Below are 19390 nucleotides of genomic sequence, written 5' to 3' on the forward strand. Positions count from 1 at the left end.
TATAAAATCTCAACTAGTTTTGACTTCTCAGTCTAGTTAGATAGATGGGTCTATAGATCGTCTTCGGGTTACATATTTGTCTTTTAGTGACAACAAATATGTCTTGACTCATCAACCGACCAACTTGCTAGCCTACGATTGTGTAGCACCCGAAAATATATGTCACTTTAACTTCGCTACTTGAAATATATTAGCTTGCTGTAACGGGTCAATCTTTCTGACGTCGTCCGAAAGCCAACCAATTTGTCCTGCTTATGATAAGGGCATGTTACTTTCGTCTTGCCATGGACTCGGCAGGCGAGCGCGACAACTCGCGACCAGCGATGCATTTGTTGTGCAAACACAGCTATACATGTATGCGTCGATTATATATCACGCTGAGGCCATACCCAAATACGCATGTACACGTCGATTATCCTGTGAGTTCGTACTAGATGAAGTTAGGGACTAGCCAACAGACCGAAGCGTCAAGCAAAGACAAACAAAACAATTATCAAGCAGTTGGGCTGTGACATGACACGTTAAGTAACCACATGGGTTTGATACCAAAAACTCATTTAAAAATATTAAGTAAAACTTACCTTCTAAAAGTTTAGCAAAGGCTGAAATAGGCTTCATGGTGGATCTAACGTAGCCTTACAGTGGCTCCTTTGACTGGATCACCGTAGAGTGGGCATAGAACAACATAAAGCAAAGTACCAAGTACCATCGCAATAAACCCACCGTAGGTTTCTGGTGTATGTGTAGAATACATGCACACTACAAATATATGAAACACTTAATTGAGTACTTTTAGGATGTGTCTTATTCGTGAATTGTTTTTAAGCAATTGAAATTTATTACTGGAATTAAAATTTGAAACAACTGGATTGGAAATTAGAGGAATTTTTTAAGCAATTGAAATTTGGCAAAAGAATTTTGAAATTAGAGGATTTGGAAAATATACCAAAGTCCTTAAAATTTGTAAACAGTTTGGTAGCAAAACACTCATAAAAGATCGAAACTTTTAAGTATAGTGATCTTAGTCTAAAGGAAGGCGCAACTAACTTCAAATATGGATGTAAGCACATGCATGTCCCAAATTTGCTCAAACCCTTTGTAAGTGTAACCTAAGTCCCAAATTTGCTCAAACCCTTTGTGTAGAAAACGCTTTAAGAAAACGCCGGCCAAAAACGCCCGGGGGTGAGGCGGTGTGCCCTCAGCGTTTTCAGCCCATAATGCCATAACTTATCATGAGTATGCATGATTGCATGGTCTTATAATACATAGTCATTAAAAAAAGTTAGTAGTACGTTAACATTTAAGTTTTTGTTACATGGAGAACTTCTTTTATCAAGATCATTCTAGCAATAATATAAAAATAGTAAATTTAAATTATAATTCACATGATATATAAATTATTTCTTCAATATAAACATGTTACATTAAAATTACAAGGTATTGGGTATTAACGCCTCTACTGCAGGACTGTGGGCTAGGCAAGCACAATATGTCAATATATACCTAGTCTTTTTTATAAAGTGAGCCCAAAGTATTCAGCACATCACATATTCACGTGTCTTAATGCTGGATCGGCTTGAACAGCATGATAGGTGAATTTGAATACTTTATTCATTTAAAAATATCAACCCTATCTTGACATACATTAAATTGTGTAACGTTTTACGTCGACATTTTTCATGTTCATTTACAAATATGATTAGTATATATCTGATCATGGGCGGAAACTTCATTTAGCGAACTTGAGTTAATATATTAAACTTGTGACTGAAGGAATTAATAAGAAAGAAATGGAGGACGGGCAAATGAGAATGAAAATGAGAAGCTAAACACTTAAAATTAATGAATAAGTTGGTTAGTAAATTTCACTTTTAAAAGAAATAATGCGTGCGAGAAATAAAATCAAATTATCAACTTCAGGTTTTAGATCTCTTTGAATCATTTTAAACATACTTATTTTGTAATATAAAAAAAAGTTGATATTTTAATTTTAGAGTCATAAATCTATATAACTTTAGCAATATTCTTTTATTTTTTACAATACTATTGTTATATAAATATTTAACTAACAATATGTTTTTTATTATAACAAGTTAATATGTTAATAAATAATTTGTTTTGGTATTAAAATTCAATTTGATTATGTAATATAAAGTTCAAAACAATGATAATGTGAAAATATATCGATCTGTAACTAGGTTTATTTGTTGAATGATTTCTGAAAATTTGATTGAACAACTAACAAGCGTGTTTACTGTTTAAGCACGTTTTAGGCCCTTTTAAACTATGTATCAGGTTAACATATTTTTTGAAATTATGATCCTTCAAAAATTCTCAAAACTTAAATTGGTTAACGGGTCAACATTTTTAATTAATGTGTAGTGTTCGGATCAACATATTTGTTAAGCTGATTCTTCGCGTCAAAATTAAACATGTTATATTAACTAACCCAAAACCTGATTATTTTGGTGTCGTGATTTCAAGTTTTGTCGAATCACCATCTCTCGTTTTCCTAACCCGCCAACCACTCATGAAGCAGTCAACTGCCTTCATTCAATTAATGATCCGCTTTGTCATGACTAGGATCAATCACTTGTTTACCCCGAAACAAAATGTTTTTTCATCTCGTGTTGTATTTTAAAAAGAATCTTAAAGAACTTATTTTAAAAAAAAAGTCATAGCAATGTGGTGACTGACTATGTTCATGGTTTAGTTCAGTCGATTTTGACGAAAATTCTTGACTAGACTGCTAATTACTACCGTTCGAAAAGTCTTGAGAATTTAACAGCGTAATAAAATCTCTATTAAAAAAATGATCATAATTTCAAGCCATTGAATGGATCATTAAAACCGTCAAAACCGAATCATAAACCATACATATAAATCTCAAACATACCATTTAACCTGATTAGTTTCTTTTCGAACCATTTTGGTCGGTTTATAACATCATTTGATGAAAATATAATGATTGGTGAAGGAAAAATATGAGAGAAAAAGCAAGTGCAAGTACAGAAAGAAACTGAAAAAGGTATTGAAGAAGACAGTGACTGATCATCAAAGGATTGAAGATGCATCCTCTACCAAGCATGGGGACCAAACAGAACCCACCGTTGCTTTCACAGCACTCGAAAAGAAGAATATCAATGCAGGCAGATTGACCGCCATTCAAGTACCACTACTTTCCGCTCATCAAAAGCAGTGAGACTGTGAAAGCTGATCGTCTTTCTCTGGCTGTTAAAAGCAAGAAAGTAACGTTTTGCAGTTGTAAGCAAACGTCACTTTCCGTCAGCCGTGGTACCAATCACTTTTCGTTATGGATGCGTTTATAAAACCTTATTATATTATTTCGTCAACAAACATTGGTATTGAAACATGACCAGTTTTGAATCGTTTCAGTTTATTGATGAAGAGATTCGGAGCCTGATTTCGGTTCATACGGTACCGGATACCGGGAACTCGTTTACCGCTCTTCTCGATCTCCCGCCAAATCAGGCTGTGGAGCTTTTACACTCGCCGGCGAAGGAGATCGAGATGTCGCGTGTGAAACGGGAGGCGATCGAGTTAGGTTATCCAAGTAATTCGAAACCAAGGAAACGTAGTAGTAATGTACAAAAGGTTTGTGACGTGTAGTTTTTAAAAGATTTGGTTTTGTTATTTATAAAAGGGTAGGGCCGTATCATGTTGCCCGTTTGTCTTCTGTTTGATGTTGAAAAAAATATTGATGTCTAAATATTATTTTTTAGGTGAAGAAGATGAAGAACGTTGCGAAAGAGAGTGACGGAGAGGAGGTTCAGTACATTCACGTTCGTGCTCGACGGGGTGAAGCAACTGATAGCCATAGCTTAGCTGAACGAGTAATGAGTTTTAATCAAGTTTAAGTGTTGTGTTGTTAAGCTTATTCTAATGGATAATGATTGATTAATTATGGATTGATTTGACAGGCAAGACGAGAGAAGATCAATACTCGGATGAAGCTTCTTAAAGAACTGGTCCCGGGCTGTGATAAGGTCCAAAATTTTGTGAAGTTATTATTTAGTTATGTTCAAAACATTTTACATTTTGAAGTGTTCTAAAAATATAATTTTGACATGTCGTTTGTAAACTCTATCGACAACTTTGTTATACATGAGATTTACTGATAGTTAAGTTATTTATAAAATAAAGATTCTTAAAAAGCACTTTACATAATTTATAATGCATATTCTGAACTCTTTTTTATAAATGTTTTCGTCTTTTTTTATTGTTTTTTTATAAATGAGCGATTCAAATGAAATAAATATATTTTTTTATTAATTAGAGATTTATTTTTCATGTGAATTTAATATGTAGTAATAAGAGGTAAAAATGAAAGAAAAAGGTTCCCGAAATAATTGTTTCATTCAAACCAAGTTGAAATAATAATCAAAATATAGTAATCAAGTTTTATACATATTTTTGTTAAACTAACTTAATGTTAAATTTTATAACATTCTTAGAAGCAATAATGAATTTATGAGTGGTTTTATAGTTATTAAAATATGAATAACTCTATTTGAGTATAATTGAAACAGATAATGGTATAACTGCTTTTTAACACACTATGAATCAATTAGTTTAACGGTCTTTTTCATGGATTTTGTTGCCATTAAAATGCATAAAAAAGCCCTTAAAACTGTTTCTTGATAAAATTGTTGTTTGATTATTACTTGTAGGTTTCGGGTACAGCAATGGTGCTTGATAAGATAATCAATCATGTACAATCCCTGCAACTTCAAGTAGAGGTTAATATCAAATAATCTTGTCACTTAATATCAAATATTAATCTGGATTATCAAATTAATTTTTTAACCTTAAAACCTTATGTTTCACTGCAGTTCTTATCAATGAAGCTGGCTGCTGTTCAACCCGATATTGATATCAACTTTTTAGACAATCTGCTTTCTTCAGAGGTGACGATATTAATATAAATCTTTTATAAAATGATTTTTAGGTTGTTGAGCTTCTGTGTAGTTAATATTTTCTTTCTTTGTTAGCTTGTTTAAGATAAAGCACGACTTTAATCTATTAGAGAGAATATATTATTAATTTTTTTAAACACATGATTGTAACTAATAAAACTAAAATCTCATGAGGTTTTCGTTATTCTATGAAATCCAATCATTTCTTCATTTAGCTATTTTTTTGTTGAGAATATTTTTGAAATATATTTGTTCATAAGTAAATGAGTCAAAATTGACATTACCATCATATTCACCTTGTTTGGAAATCTTACAGTGTGGATCACCGATGGAGTCTGATTTTGCAAGTATGGTCTCACCATCATGGTGGGTTGAGAAGTCAATGTGAACACACAACAAATATGGTGAACCCAGATTCAAATCTTAACGTGCTATGATGGAATGTTTGTTTGAGCAGATTGTTGATTGCAAATAAGTTTGGTGTTCATATATTATTAGAAATTGATGTAGAGAGGACGATTGATCATTCATTTTTATTTTTGCTACAAAATTTGAGCTAACTTCAGGAATGCAAATTTTAATCCAAGCTTCACACGAATTCAATATTTTTATCATTTAAATGTAGATACATATATGCGGCATATGCCATATAATATAATAATAAGTAGTAAACAAATTGGTTAAGAAAAAAGGTTTTGCATAGGGTGAACCGGCTGTATTGTCTTTAATGCAAGGGTGATCTACGTTCTAATGTTGTAGAGAAAAAGCTTAAGGTGCACCATTTTCATAAACCTTTTTATTTCAATTTTATATAACTTTTTCAAAATGGTGTCAATATTTTCAATTTAAAAAATATATACAAAAAACATTAAAAAGCGTTGTTTACAACACATTTTTGCAAATCACATCACTATCGTACCCGACCCGAACCGGTGTATCAGACACGGAACCGGTTCCATGTTGTATTCGGTGGACCCAATGCCCGGTTTGGGTATTTATAAACCCGAAAGTCAGACCCGGTTCTTCAAATTATTTCTCAAATCGGTTCCTACCCGGTTCCGGATTCTACTCGTAATAACTGGTTCCGTCAGGTTTTTACCAATTAATGCAGCCAGCAACTCAAATAGAGCCGTTGGAACCGGTTTTTTTATGTCCAAAAACTATATAAATTGATTTCCTTTCCCTTGTTTTACCACCAAACTTAAAAACACTAAAAATACTTCTCGGTTTACACTCGTTTTACAACCCCGACCAACCTACGCCTCCATTTTTTTTAATTCCACCACTTCTTAGTTGTTACTATGGCAAGCACCAATAAGGCTAAAAAGAAAGTTAACAAGAAGGCTTCTACATCCGTTTTTATTGACCCGGTTCGTGTTGAAAAAGACCCCGAAGTTGTGCGGGTCCTCACGCATACCCGCAACGAAGATGTATGGAAGAATTGGGATTTGGTTGAGTTGATCAATGGTGACGTTAAGGCTCGTTGCAAATTTTGTGGCACTTTCTTAAAACACGGTTCTAACTTGACTTTAAAAAAGACAATAAATTTTGTAGGGCCTTGAAAATAGTTCTCGCAACCGACCAAGTCGAATTGGGTCAAGATGGTACACTCTTTCGTTACAACATGAACCGGGTTCATGATAGAATGACAAAGTTCGTTATTCAAAAAGGTTTGCCGTTTAACCACTTTGACAACCCCGAGTTGACGGCTATGATTCGAGAAACTCTACAGCCGGGATACACACATGTAAATCGTACTACCCTTAGACGTCATTGTTTCAAATTGTGGGAGTGTGCAAAAAAAAAATTAATCGACGTTTTTCAAACTTTACAAGCGAGTGTGAGTTTTAACTAGTGATGTTTGGTCGACACCACAAGGGATACCGGAATCCTACATTTGTGTCACCGCTCATTGGGTTGATCCGGTGTCTTGGCAATTGATGAAACGCACAATCGCTTTTGAAAACTTCCCGTACCCACATACCGCCGATAAATTGTTTGAAATTATAGATGAGGTAATAACAACTTATAACTTGAAAAAAAAATATTTTTGATGTCGTTTGATAACGCATCAAACAATTTAAAGGCGGCAGAAAAATTTATCATAAAATATTCACCACCTTGTCTCGGGAATTTTTTTCATGTTCGATGTGTTGCACATATTATCAATTTGGTTGTTCAACAAGGTATCGACAATGATAAAATGTTACTCGGTTTGACTTGCTTTAGATTTATGTTACAAGATGTTTTCAAAAGTGGTAAAAGAAGGCATCTTGAATATAAAAACTATTGCAAATCGGTTGAAAGAAAATATTTGGGGCCGATTGGGACGTTCCAACCCGTTGGAACTTAACTTGTAATATGCTCAAGTGTGCTTTAGCCCAACGGGAAACATTACAAAGTTTTCATAACAATCTTGTTGATCGGTGCGAAGCCGTTTTGCTTCCCAACGGTGTTTGGGTCAATGTCGGTTATTTCTTGGAGTATCTTGATGTTTTCAAAAACGCAACAACTAAGTTATCGGAGGTTTATTATCCTACTAGTTGTTGGGTGTTGCAAGAATTGTACAACATCTCCTTGAATTTTAGAGAGTTTGAGGAGAAGAACGAACTTTTCAATGATATTGTTAAGGTAATGAAGGAAAAGTTCTTAAAATATTATGAAGACATACCTCCGGTATTTACTTGTGTCTCCGCTTTAAACCCATATTGAAATGTTAACGGGGTTGAGACATTGATCGAGGAACTATCTGAGAACATGTGTATGCACGAGATCGACCGGAAGTTGTCAACGGAAGCAAAGGATAATTTTAACAAATACCTTCAAAAACTTTATGATCATTATTTTCAATTTTATGGTTCAAGCTCAAGGTCGTCTTTTGAGAGGCAAACAACAAAAAGTAAGTCGTGCAAGGAAAAACTTATAAATTTGATGAATGTTGTTCGTGAGTCGGCGGCTAAGCGGCAAAGGGGAAACACACCAACAAGTGAATTTGGTTGATATAGTGGGGCAAACTATGTTGAGGGTGCAACGGTCGATGAAATTCGCAACATTGGTATTTTGGCTTGGTGGAAAGGAAAGCAAAACGAATTTCCTATTCTATTCGCCATGGCTCGTGACTTGCTTGTCGTCCAAGCTTCAACGGTAGCTTAAGAATCAGTTTTTTCTCTTAGTGGAAGGGTATTATCGATGCGAAAAACAAAACTAACTCCCGAGTCTCTAGAGGTTTGCGTTTGTCTAAATGATCATTTGGATGCGGTGGATCGTATACAACACAAGGCAAACTTTGAAAACGAAATACCACAAGAGCGTCCAATTCATGATGAGGAGGTGGAAGAAGGGCTTTCTTCCGAGATATCGGGTGGTGAAGAAGACGAAGACTAAGATGAAGAGTTTGAAGACTTGTAATTTTTATTTGTTTTAGTAACTTAATTTGTAACACGAGCCAAGCAATCAAATTTCAAGTAATTTTTAGTTTTACTATGTTTATTAACTAGTTTTGCTTTGTTTATTATTAGTCATGTTTTAGTCATGTTTTATTCTTTCACTTGATTACAACAACGCCGGACGTTTTATTATAACACACAACATATTACAAACATTATTAAACACAACAATATTAAACACAACAAATTAAACAAGGTTCGTCGTTTTAATCACATGCTCTACAACGATTAAGCGTTGTTACCATCAGCGATAGATGCTTTAGTTGTAGAGCCGGACGGCTCTCTTGCTTCCGCTTTCTTGGCATACAAAATTTTTTTCTCACGACAATACTTATTGGTATGTTTTCGTAGGGTGGAGTTCGACCCCGCTTTCGGAAACTTGGAACAATACTTGCATCGGGTCATCTCTTGTGAGTCGGTCATGACACACAAATCATAATGAACCCAAACCTCGAGGCATCGTGTTGTGTCGATGACCATAACAACATCGTCGTTACTTGCCATGATTGTCGGTTTAAGCTTAATTGTGATTTTAAGTGTGTTTTAGAGTTTCAAAAGTGGTTTAACAATTTCTACACAACACCTAGCTATTTATAGTATGTGTGTAAGGTTTATATGGTTAAAAACCGGTTCCAATAGTCCAGAAACGGCTATATAGCCGTTGAAACCGGTTCCTAACGACTATAATTGTTTAAATTTAAAAAAACCCGGTGTACCCGGTTTCTAGGTATAAACCGGACCCGGTTCATACCCTACTCGGTTCCACTGGGTTCCCATATTATTCCACCGGGTCGGGTCCGGTTCTTACCCGGTTCTTGACTGGAACCGGTCCCATTTTGTACCCGATCTGAAATAACCGATTCCTACCCGGTTTCGGTTTAAAAAAAATCCGATTTATGCACGTCTAGTACATACAATTGGGTTTATCAAATAGATGATAACCCGATTAATTAGTGCATACAAGTGGTTTATTCATGGTTTTTGGTCCGATCCATACGTACATGTCGAGTTCTAAGTGAGATTATAGTCTATATAATTAAAGATCATTTAGCCCTTCCACCCCACCCGACAACATAACCTGATTTAAAAGTCACAACTCCTGCGAGAAAACCCAAACTCGGCATATACCTATTCTAATAGGTGCATGACTACGCCAAAACACATTCTTTTTTTGGAGTATCATTGGTGCCTGGTTGGCATAGGGCAGAGGACAGTCGGACACTATAGATGTTCGGCGTATGACTATTTCGACGGGTATATTGCTAAGCAAGCCAGTGTCATTCTTGATAAGAATGTTTTTAAGTGTAACTTCTCACCAGTTTAATCCTAAATTACCAAGCTTCACCATACATGATATAATGATAAATATATATATATTTCGCTTTTATAATTTATATAATATTTTATTACTTTTTCTTTGTTTTTAGTTAAGATTTGTATACTACTAACATATATGTGTTTTGTATGTTCTGGAAGTTGATCATAGTTGAAAAAGGAGAAAAACGAGTCAAAATAAGCCTAAACGAGAAGCCGTAACGCATCAGGGCCCTAGTTGCGCGGCACCTAGATCCAATATTTTCATAAAGTTGGCCGTTTTTGGTAGGTTTTAGGCCTTGTTTCACTATATAAACACCCCTAAACTTAACCTGAAGAATACCCTACAGGCACCAGACGAATTTGGAGTTTAGTGGAGCATTTTTAATCGAGATTCTTGGCGATTTTGAAGGTAAGGAAGCATTCAGTGAAGAGATCTACATTCAAGATTGAATACTACGTGTTTTATCATCTTTAATCTTCCGTTTAATTATTTTTATCATGTTTTCTTCTATGATTGTTTTGTTTGATATTAAGACGCTATGCTAAATATTATAGACTGCCTAGGCTATCGGTGAACCATCGTTGACGTTTTGATTTTAGTTGGATTATTATTTTCTGTTATGGTTTTATGATTTAGTAAACTATTTGATTTTATTTAATTGATGTGTATGTGCACTTGGTTTTGCTTGTTCTAGATTTATTATTTCACATTATTCTTGGTGATTATTTCATGTGATAGGATTTTGTTAGGTCATCTACTGTGTGTTTTTGTCTAGTTTGTGATTGAATTCGAATAAAATCATAGGAATAATAATATTAGTCAAATGAATAAAACTGTGCTGCTAACCTAGAAAGTTGTAAGATGATATGTTATTGTTAGATCTTTGTTAATTAAGATTGTTAGATTTAGTTCTTCGTAAGGAGCCCGTTTAGGTTTGATTAATCAATATTGTTTAGCGAGTCAATTAAGTTTATTAAATTACATTTGATTTCCGCGCTGTAAGGTAGGATTTCATTATAAAGGTATTCTTTTATAATTAATTAGATAATCGTAAGGCAGTTTAATTTATAAAACTGGTGTTTCTTAAAACCTATTAGAAACTCATAGGTGTCTTCTTGAGAATGGTCAGAGGTCCTGTTCGGGTTTTCTTTTAAGTGTCTATTTTACAATCTCAGTTCCATAACTATTATTTTTCAACTATTTGATAACTGAAACTTTGAGAATTCCAACCTAGGTGGTTTTTCATTACCATTTGAACAAGTTGAACTAAAATTGTCTTGTGTTTTATTTCTTGTCTTTACTTAATTAGTTATTTTTATCAGTTTAATATTAATTAATGTAAAACCCCCTTTAACAATTATAAAATAAATAGTTGTCGGTCAGTTGAGTCTAATTAGTTAATTTACGTAATTTAAAGAGTTTTGTGGTTTTGATATCCGTATTTACTTAGCTTTACTAGAGTCGATCGGCTCACTTGCCGGTCAGTAGTTTAGTCGAGTTTTAAAGAGTCTAGAGTATTACTTAGTGTCTAGTTTAACATAATTTAATTAATAATTATTTGACTACTTTTAGCACATCAATACACAAGTCTGTTTATTATTCATTTTATATTCAACAATAGTCAAGTGCATAAAATCATAAGAAAATTTATACAAAGACCACAAATGAGCCACCATTAACATTTCCATTATTTTATACAGATTTAATATTTCCAAGCACCATAAACCAATATTTATTTACCCCACGATTGTAAGGAAATCTTACACCTTGGTAGCCACTTTCTCATGCTCTAGCCCTGATTGTACAACGATCATATAAGAAAGTGGTTCATCACCTTTTCTCGAGCTGAAAACAGCTCGACTCAATTCAAAAATTGGGACATGGATTGTTTGCAAGCCGAATCAATTTCAATCTAGTTCAGAATCATAAGCAATTTGAAATACATTGTTATTATTGTTATTACTATTATTAGTATAATTATATTGTTATTAGGGTGATTTTATATATTATTAAATTAAATCAGAAAACTCAATGCATTTTCATATTCACATTATATAATTCCAAAATTCGAGAGATCACACATTCACACTCGTCTTTGCAGTCATCATCATATTCGTAAGCAATTGAAAAGAAAATAATAAACAATATAAGAATTGGTAAATTCATGTGACTTGAAGTCAATAAATTAGTAATAGAGTTTGGACCAGAAAACGAGTGACGTGAGAGAAGATAAGATAAAATGGATACTCCGTGAATCGGATGCTTTCTCTCTCAAATCTCAATCCCACTCCTACTCCTACTCCTACTCCTACTCCTATTCGGTAACAAAACGGCGCCATGACGTCATCTTTCTTCCTTATCCCTTTATATTGGCTTGGCTGTCCTTCACTACACCTTTTTCCTATACTAATATTTTACAACAAATAATATTATTATTATATGCACATATCAAGCTAGTGAACGATATTTCCTTTGACAAATTGTAATGTTTTTCGAAAATGTAACACGTCACCTCAAAGAAGTCACGTATCACATTACATAATCAACGTATCATAACAACAATAAATAAAATCTAAGGTTCACAAATATGACATATATCGATCTCCATTAGAAAGGGGTGTGGGGCTTCAACGGGGGCGCTAGAGCCTCTTCGCTCGCGCCCCCAGGCGCTAACACCACACCACCAAGCGCTAGCGGGGGCGCTAACGGGGCGCTAACGCGAAAAACAATGCAGGCGTGAGCCGGTTAGCGGGAGAAGAGAGAGGGCTGCACGGGATTTGAGGGTTTTTTGACCGTTGGGAGCCGAAAAAAGCCAAAAAAAAAATTATTTTTCCTATATAATTATACACCATTTCACCCATTTTTATACCAAAACTTCAAACCTTCACCCAAAATCAATTCATCTTCTAAACTTTTTTTTAAAAAAACAGCTGGAAATTGGTACCCAAACCTTGATTCAGATTATATTGACGATGATTTATGGTCGTCACCGCACCAACCGATGTTTTATTCGGAGCCGCAAGAATCATTCGGCTTTCAACCATCCAACACACAACCGTCTCATAACTTTGTTGTTCCGGAGACACAAGAATCACACGGTGAAGCTACGGGACCAAAAAGACGCGTCCACCGGAAAAAACAAGTTTCAACGGACGGGTCGGGACCGGCTTCGACTCCGAGGACGAAACGGAAAGCCACTCCGTGGTCATCGGATGAGAAGGAAGCCTTGTGTCGGGTTTGGATAGTCATTTCTGAGGATCGGCGTTGCGGTAATTGTTTTAACGTTTTTAAAAATGATTTTTAATAAAAAAGTTAAATAAAAAAGTTAAATGGAAATCTAATTTATTTATTCATTTTGCAGCCGACTACCAAAAGAGCAAGATTTTTTGGACAAAGGTTAGGGAGACGTTCTACATGCTCGTTGGGAGTACAGAGCGGAACGCCGATATGATTTCGGGTCGGTGGTCCGAAATCAGAAAATTTGTCGGCTTGTTTACTAATCTTTTCAACAGGAACAGCGGTCGTATGAGACCAAGTGGCAGTGATGATTTGGCGGTTTACAATTTCACGGTCGAAGAGTGGAAGCAGTAGTGTTTGCGGAGGTATGGGATGGTGAAGACGTGGGACGATTTATTGTTGTGGGAGAGGTTGAAAAGGTGTTCCAAGTGGGTTGAGCTGGTGGCGCCGGACTTTGATGCGGAAGTAAGGGCGAAACGGACTAAAACTAGTTCGTCTGGAGCGTATAGCACTTCAACCGGGTCGGATTGCCGCGTTGGATTCGACCTAAACATTGCGGAGGAGGAAACGTTTTCACCGCCGAGGAGGCGGCCATTGGGAAGGGACGCCAAGGGGAAAAAACCGGCTGAGGAGGAAGCCGTAAACATCGCAAATCTTGTTGAATCCCTCAATAAATTCAACAAAACCATGGAGGTGGTCTCTTATGACAAAAAGGAAAAAAGTCGAATGAGAGATTTGGACTTTCTTACTAGAGACTTCAGTAACCTAAATCCGGTCGATCAAATGCTAATGGAAAAGCAAAAGGAACGTATCCGAAAGAGGTTGATCGAAGAAGACCAAGCCGAAGAATAAGAATAATGTTTTTTTTTAGTACTTTAATTTTTATTTTATTTTTAGATATTAATGTGTTTTTTTATTAATGTGTGTTTTTTTTAATAATTTATGAGTTTTTTTAATAATACGTTGTTTGAATATATTTATAAAAAAATAAAAAAAAAATTCGCTGGAGCCCCTGCTGGAGCGCCTCCACACCAGGGCCAGGGGCTCCAACACCCCCCTTATCCAGTTTCTCTCTCTGCCACACGTCATAATATTATTGGTTGGAGACCCCATTAAAGCCCCCCACACCACTCAGCCTTACAATAAAGGGTGGTGTAGCAGGTTAAATTGTGGAAACATATATATTCGTATAAAAGATGTTAGCTCTAACTAAGCATGATATGTGTAACTTAGGTTATCTAAATGGACTGGCATGTTGTAAAAATATATGTCGGATTGTGAATAATGAATAGGTTGCAAAAGAGTTGTAAACTAGGGCTGGCTCTGAGAAAGCGTAAAATTTTTTGAGCCTTAAGTAAAAGGAATATTTTGTCGGGTTTCAAAAATTTAATTTTAAATGGGCTTTACTTGATTATGATTTGAGTTGTGTAAAAAACTTTTGTATTAAAATAAGCTTTAAAATGTCTAAAATAAGACTAGAACTCACAACCTTTTGTTTAGATGTTATACCTCTTTACCACTAGACCAAACTAGTGGTTATGTAATTGTGTTTAAACATTGATTATACATATTTTTTTCTTCATAAAAGCCTATATAATTTAAAAAAAAATTTACGGGCCTAGCGGGGTGTAAACTAGTCTAAAAACTTTGGTGGCTTGACCTTACAACATATTTTTCTATTCTAGTTTATTAAAAAGGCTAACCCGAACACTTGTTTATTAAATATGTTATATACGAAAATCCAAAGCTAGATTATCTTTATACCTTCTACCTTTCGTGTATATAGTTATCAATCCGAGTAACAATCTAATATTCAATCACTTATCATTCTATCAGAAATCAGGATCCGGGAGAAACCTGGGGGGGGGGGGGTGTTTAATTATAGGGGAAAATTCCCAAAATAAGCGTTTATGAAAACGTTTTTCAGGTTTTAGGTGTCATTTGCAAAAAATTCCCAAAATAGGTATTATAATCTAGTCGTGACGAGTAGTTTGTATAACCAATTAAAACTTGACACGTGTTTTTAAACTAACCATAACGAGCAGATTTACTAACCATTTACTCGTCACGACTAAATAAGTTTTATGCCTCGTAATCAACGCCCACGAATAATCCATAAGTTCTTTAGTCACGACGAGTAGATTGTAAGGTTAAACTAGTCGCAGCGAGTTAACTACTAATAAACTACTTGTGTAGGGAATGTAAACCAGGTAAACCAGTCATCGCGACTAAAGGACTTATGAATTACTCGTGGGCGTTGATTACAAGGCATGGAACTTATATAGTCGTGACGAGTAAATGATTAGTGAACATGCTCGTTACGGTTAGTTTAAGGGCACATGGCAAGTTTTAACAGGTTCTACAAACTACTCGTGTGTAATCATAAACTACTCGTCACGACTAGTTTATAATACCTATTTTGGGAATTTCTTGCAAATGACACTTAAAACATGAAAAAACGTTTTCATAAACGCTTAATTTGGGAATTTTCCCTAATTACAGTTATAGTTAATGCTAGTCTATCAATGTTTCCTCTTGTTTTTCGTGTTACATACATGTGTATGATGATCAATACACGAATTGACCTTGTTATTAGTTGCTTTAGTTTCCACAAAGTTACATACATTAGGTCATAACAAGTCATGTGTAATGTTAAATTAAAATTTTCAGATCCACATATAATACCAAATAACTTTGGTACTAAAATCCCGCAGATTATCTTACCATGTGTATCACCGGTCAATATTCTCACAATGTGAGTACTAGTGCGCCACTTGTTCCATTCTCCACCAAATTACAATCAAGAATATGTGAAAAAATATATTATATGGAGTATATTCCAATCTCTTTTTCGCCCAATGAGCTTGTTAACAAACGATCATCTTAGAATTAGTAGCATCATATAAACCATTATTTGGCACATTCAAATACGAGCCCACCCATCTCATCATTAGTCGACCATCAGTCCCCAACAGTATTGGAATCGTGACATAAATGTACTCCATAGGTTCCAGTGTGTTAATATTTTTTTACCACACACGAAACCATATACACACGTGGAAACCAATTTTTCGTAGCCTGGACATGCATATAACAGTGTGGAACAATATCGGCGAGCCAATACAACCCCATTTTCGGCACATTTGATTCAAAGACCACCCATTCCAACAAACCATTTACCATCAAATAACAAAGAGGTTCATACAAACCACGTCACACATTGAAGAGGCAGGTCCCAGCAGAGCCCAGTTGGACCCGCAAGACTCACCTCAAAGAGGGACGTCTGCGCAGTTGAACCCGCAAGACTCACCTTCAACAGGGACGTCTGCGCAAAGGCTAAACTCGCAACCCCTTGAAGAGGGACGTCTGCGTAGAAACCAACTGAGCCCGCAGGACCCACCATGCTCAGAGACGTGACGTCCTTACGCGCAGTACGCAAGCTGTTCTCGCAGGAAAAGCCTCCCAATGGTGAAGTACTCCGCCTGTTCCCGCAGCTGCGGATACAAGCCATCAGGGAAGGCTACCTGCGCAGCAAAGCTACACGCACAAGGCACTTAACTCTTAAATAATTCAGTAATGTCACCTGAAGAAGGAGTGAGCAAGCCGGGAACACTCCCGCACAAAGCCGGGAGAACTCCCGCCCAAATGAGCCAGTCCGTACGATACTGGAGGATCTTTTGTACTGTACCTGACGAGGTATGGACAAAAGATCTGACCAAGGATACGACAGCTCACTGACAACAGTATGACGAGCAGCACGCTCTTGTACTGTATGTCACTATTAGCCGCTGCCTACTCACCAACCTGTCGGAGGACGTGCATGGCCTGCAGTTGGTGGAACATGAATAGTACACAGCCGCCCTGGTCACTATCAGCCGCTGCCTATCCACCAACCACCAGCATGGCATGTGCGTAGCCCATAGTTGGCAGAACAGGAATACTATTCAGCCGGCTGTACCTTCTTGGAAACCTACCTTCGGCTATAAATACTCCAATACATTGGAATGGTATGATCATCTTATATCTTACATCTTTTCTCATATCTCATATCTTGATATATTACCTGATATCGGCTCTAGTCATTCTCTTAATATACACTTATATTCAAGAGCAATCTAGTCTGATTCTCACGCCGGAGGGTGGTCACAAGGAGGTACCCCCCCTTCTTAGTGACGAGCTTACGGTGTCTGTTTTGCAGGTTATCAGAAGAACCATATTTGCCGGATCTAACCCCTCGTGGGAAACATCTATTTAACCCCCAGATTATCCGTAATCTGCCCGGGGTCGATTAGTGTTTCTTCATTGGCGCCATCCGTGCATAAAAGCTAGAACTTAATTCTTTTTCAGTTTTCTCTAAAACTTCTGGAAAGATGGTTAAAGGTACTCCGGTCCCAAAACCAACGAGTGACCAAGAAGCCCTGGTAACCACAACCCCAGCTACTGGGGGGAATACCGGCAACTACACAGTTTTTACGAACACTATCCCGGTTACCCAAACCGGGGCAAGTGCAGTAAATTTTACGAACACTACCCCAGTTACCCGAGCTGGGGCAAGTGCAGTAAATAATCTCTCACTGGGATTCACCGATACCCAGTTAGAGAGACAACGAACGAGGCTCCCCCGCCAAACACTCGATGAAGTTAAAGCGTGGGCGGAAGCACGTCAAAAAGAATTCCAAGCTGAGTTGGATGAACGCTTACGTTCAATCCAACAGGCTGATGAATTCGGAGAGTACTTGGACGATGATTCGGAGGAATCCGATAGTGACGCAAACCCTCGTCACAGGGCGAAAGGGAAGCGTAAGGAAACGGACTCCCAACCTAGAAGGCATTTTGGAGAAACCTTCAAACCAAAAAACGCGGGTGGAAACCCACGTGACTTCTCCAAAACATTTAGACCAACTGCTGCAAAGGTGGGAACGTCCAAATTTGCAAGGGACATTGCGGAAGCAATCGCCCCGAAAAGTGACAAACAGATGTCCAACATCGGCACTTACGATGGTATATCTGATCCAGACGATCATTTGAACAGGTTCATAGCGGGGGCAACCGTTAGTAGTTGGACGGAACCTACGTGGTGTTACATGTTCCAAATGACGCTTGTTGGGGCAGCTAGAGCGTGGTTCGATCGTCTACCGGTCCACCACTTCTACGATTGGGCAGACTTCAAGCAGAAGTTTAGCCAACACTTCAGCCAACAAAGAAAGTATACCGAAGAGCAATGGACAATCCTCAATTGCATTCGAGAGGAAGATGAATCTTTGCCAGACTTCATCACTCGCTTCAACTCAAAGAAGCTAAGTCTGGGTAATATTAGCGAAGATTTTGTTCGCGCTGCTTTCATCCAGGGCGCGAATGACCCAGAGCTCATCCGCACCTTAACGGGTAAAGATGGCATGCCATCCACATGGGATGCCATCATGACAGCAGCTAAACGCTTTGCGGAAACGGAGAAGCAATTGGGTAGAGATCTCCCCCAGAGCACAAACCTCTACACCCAGAAAACAAGAGAAGACAACGTCCTTACCGCCCGACTAAACAAAAAGCGGAAGCTATGCATTTGGCAGTCAAGGGTAAACTTTGACACCTCATCCGGCTTGTAACATCGGTTAGGCGGAAGGGATAACGTACAGTCGAACCAGAACTCCAGATGGACGCCACTCACTAAAAGCGTCACCGAGATATTCGCCACTGAGAAGCTCCCATGGCCAAAGGCTCCAATAATCCGACATCGTCACAATGCTGATCGGAGCAAACACTGTGACTTTCACAGGACAAAAGGCCACAACACTGAAGAATGCATAGACGTGAAGGACATCGTCGAAGCATTTCAGAGATGGGACGCTCGCGCACCTCGTGGCATAACGAACGCTGAGCAGGCTGATGCGTGTAGAACCCCAGTTGGGGAAAACACGAATAAAATTGCAGCTTCAATGTTGGAGACTACATACTGCGTAAACAACGAGATTCCGAACCAAGTGCATATCGGCTCGAAAGGCTCGATGACACTCCCAAGAAGATGGAAGGGAGCTCAATTACACAATCTGCATGTAGATCAATTCCAAACTTGTAAAAGAAAAGGCCCAGAGCCACTTCTAATGGAAATGATTCTCCTTATCACATTGACGCTAATGGTCTTACATTTATACTTATGAACTTTCCACACTGATATGCCGGTCTTCACCGCATACATAAGTGGGGAAAGAAATCGTTGCGTGTGGACGGCGGCAAAACCCGCATAAACACAAAAAAAAACGGCAAACCTTCACGCAGGTCATTCATAGGTAAAGTTTGGTCATCCCACTAAATGAAAGTGCCGGTCCTAACCGCACAAATCATGATAGAAGAAACCGAACTAACCTATTGACAACCGCGCGTCGAACGGTTAACTTATTCTAAACGCTTAGAAAATTTCTAACGAAAAGATGAGGAAAACCTCAACGCAGGTCAGA

The 19390-nt window shown here is 37.2% G+C and overlaps 1 protein-coding gene across 1 annotated transcript; it reads left to right on the forward strand.

Moving 5' to 3' along the window:
* Window positions 1-3619: 3619 nt before the first annotated feature.
* LOC143597383 (transcription factor bHLH48-like) lies at window positions 3620-5502 on the forward strand. Its single transcript, XM_077075896.1, has 5 exons — window positions 3620-3854; window positions 3942-4007; window positions 4692-4760; window positions 4854-4928; window positions 5254-5502. The coding sequence occupies exons 1-5, from the start codon at window positions 3753-3755 to the stop codon at window positions 5323-5325; spliced, it is 384 nt and encodes a 127-aa protein (XP_076932011.1). The 5' UTR covers window positions 3620-3752; the 3' UTR covers window positions 5326-5502.
* The last annotated feature ends 13888 nt before the right edge of the window (window positions 5503-19390 follow it).

This window comes from Bidens hawaiensis, unplaced genomic scaffold (assembly GCF_021521415.1).
Source record: "Bidens hawaiensis isolate Kalapana, Puna unplaced genomic scaffold, B.hawaiensis_p1.1 tig00048199_1, whole genome shotgun sequence".
NCBI classification, from domain to species: Eukaryota; Viridiplantae; Streptophyta; class Magnoliopsida; order Asterales; family Asteraceae; genus Bidens; species Bidens hawaiensis.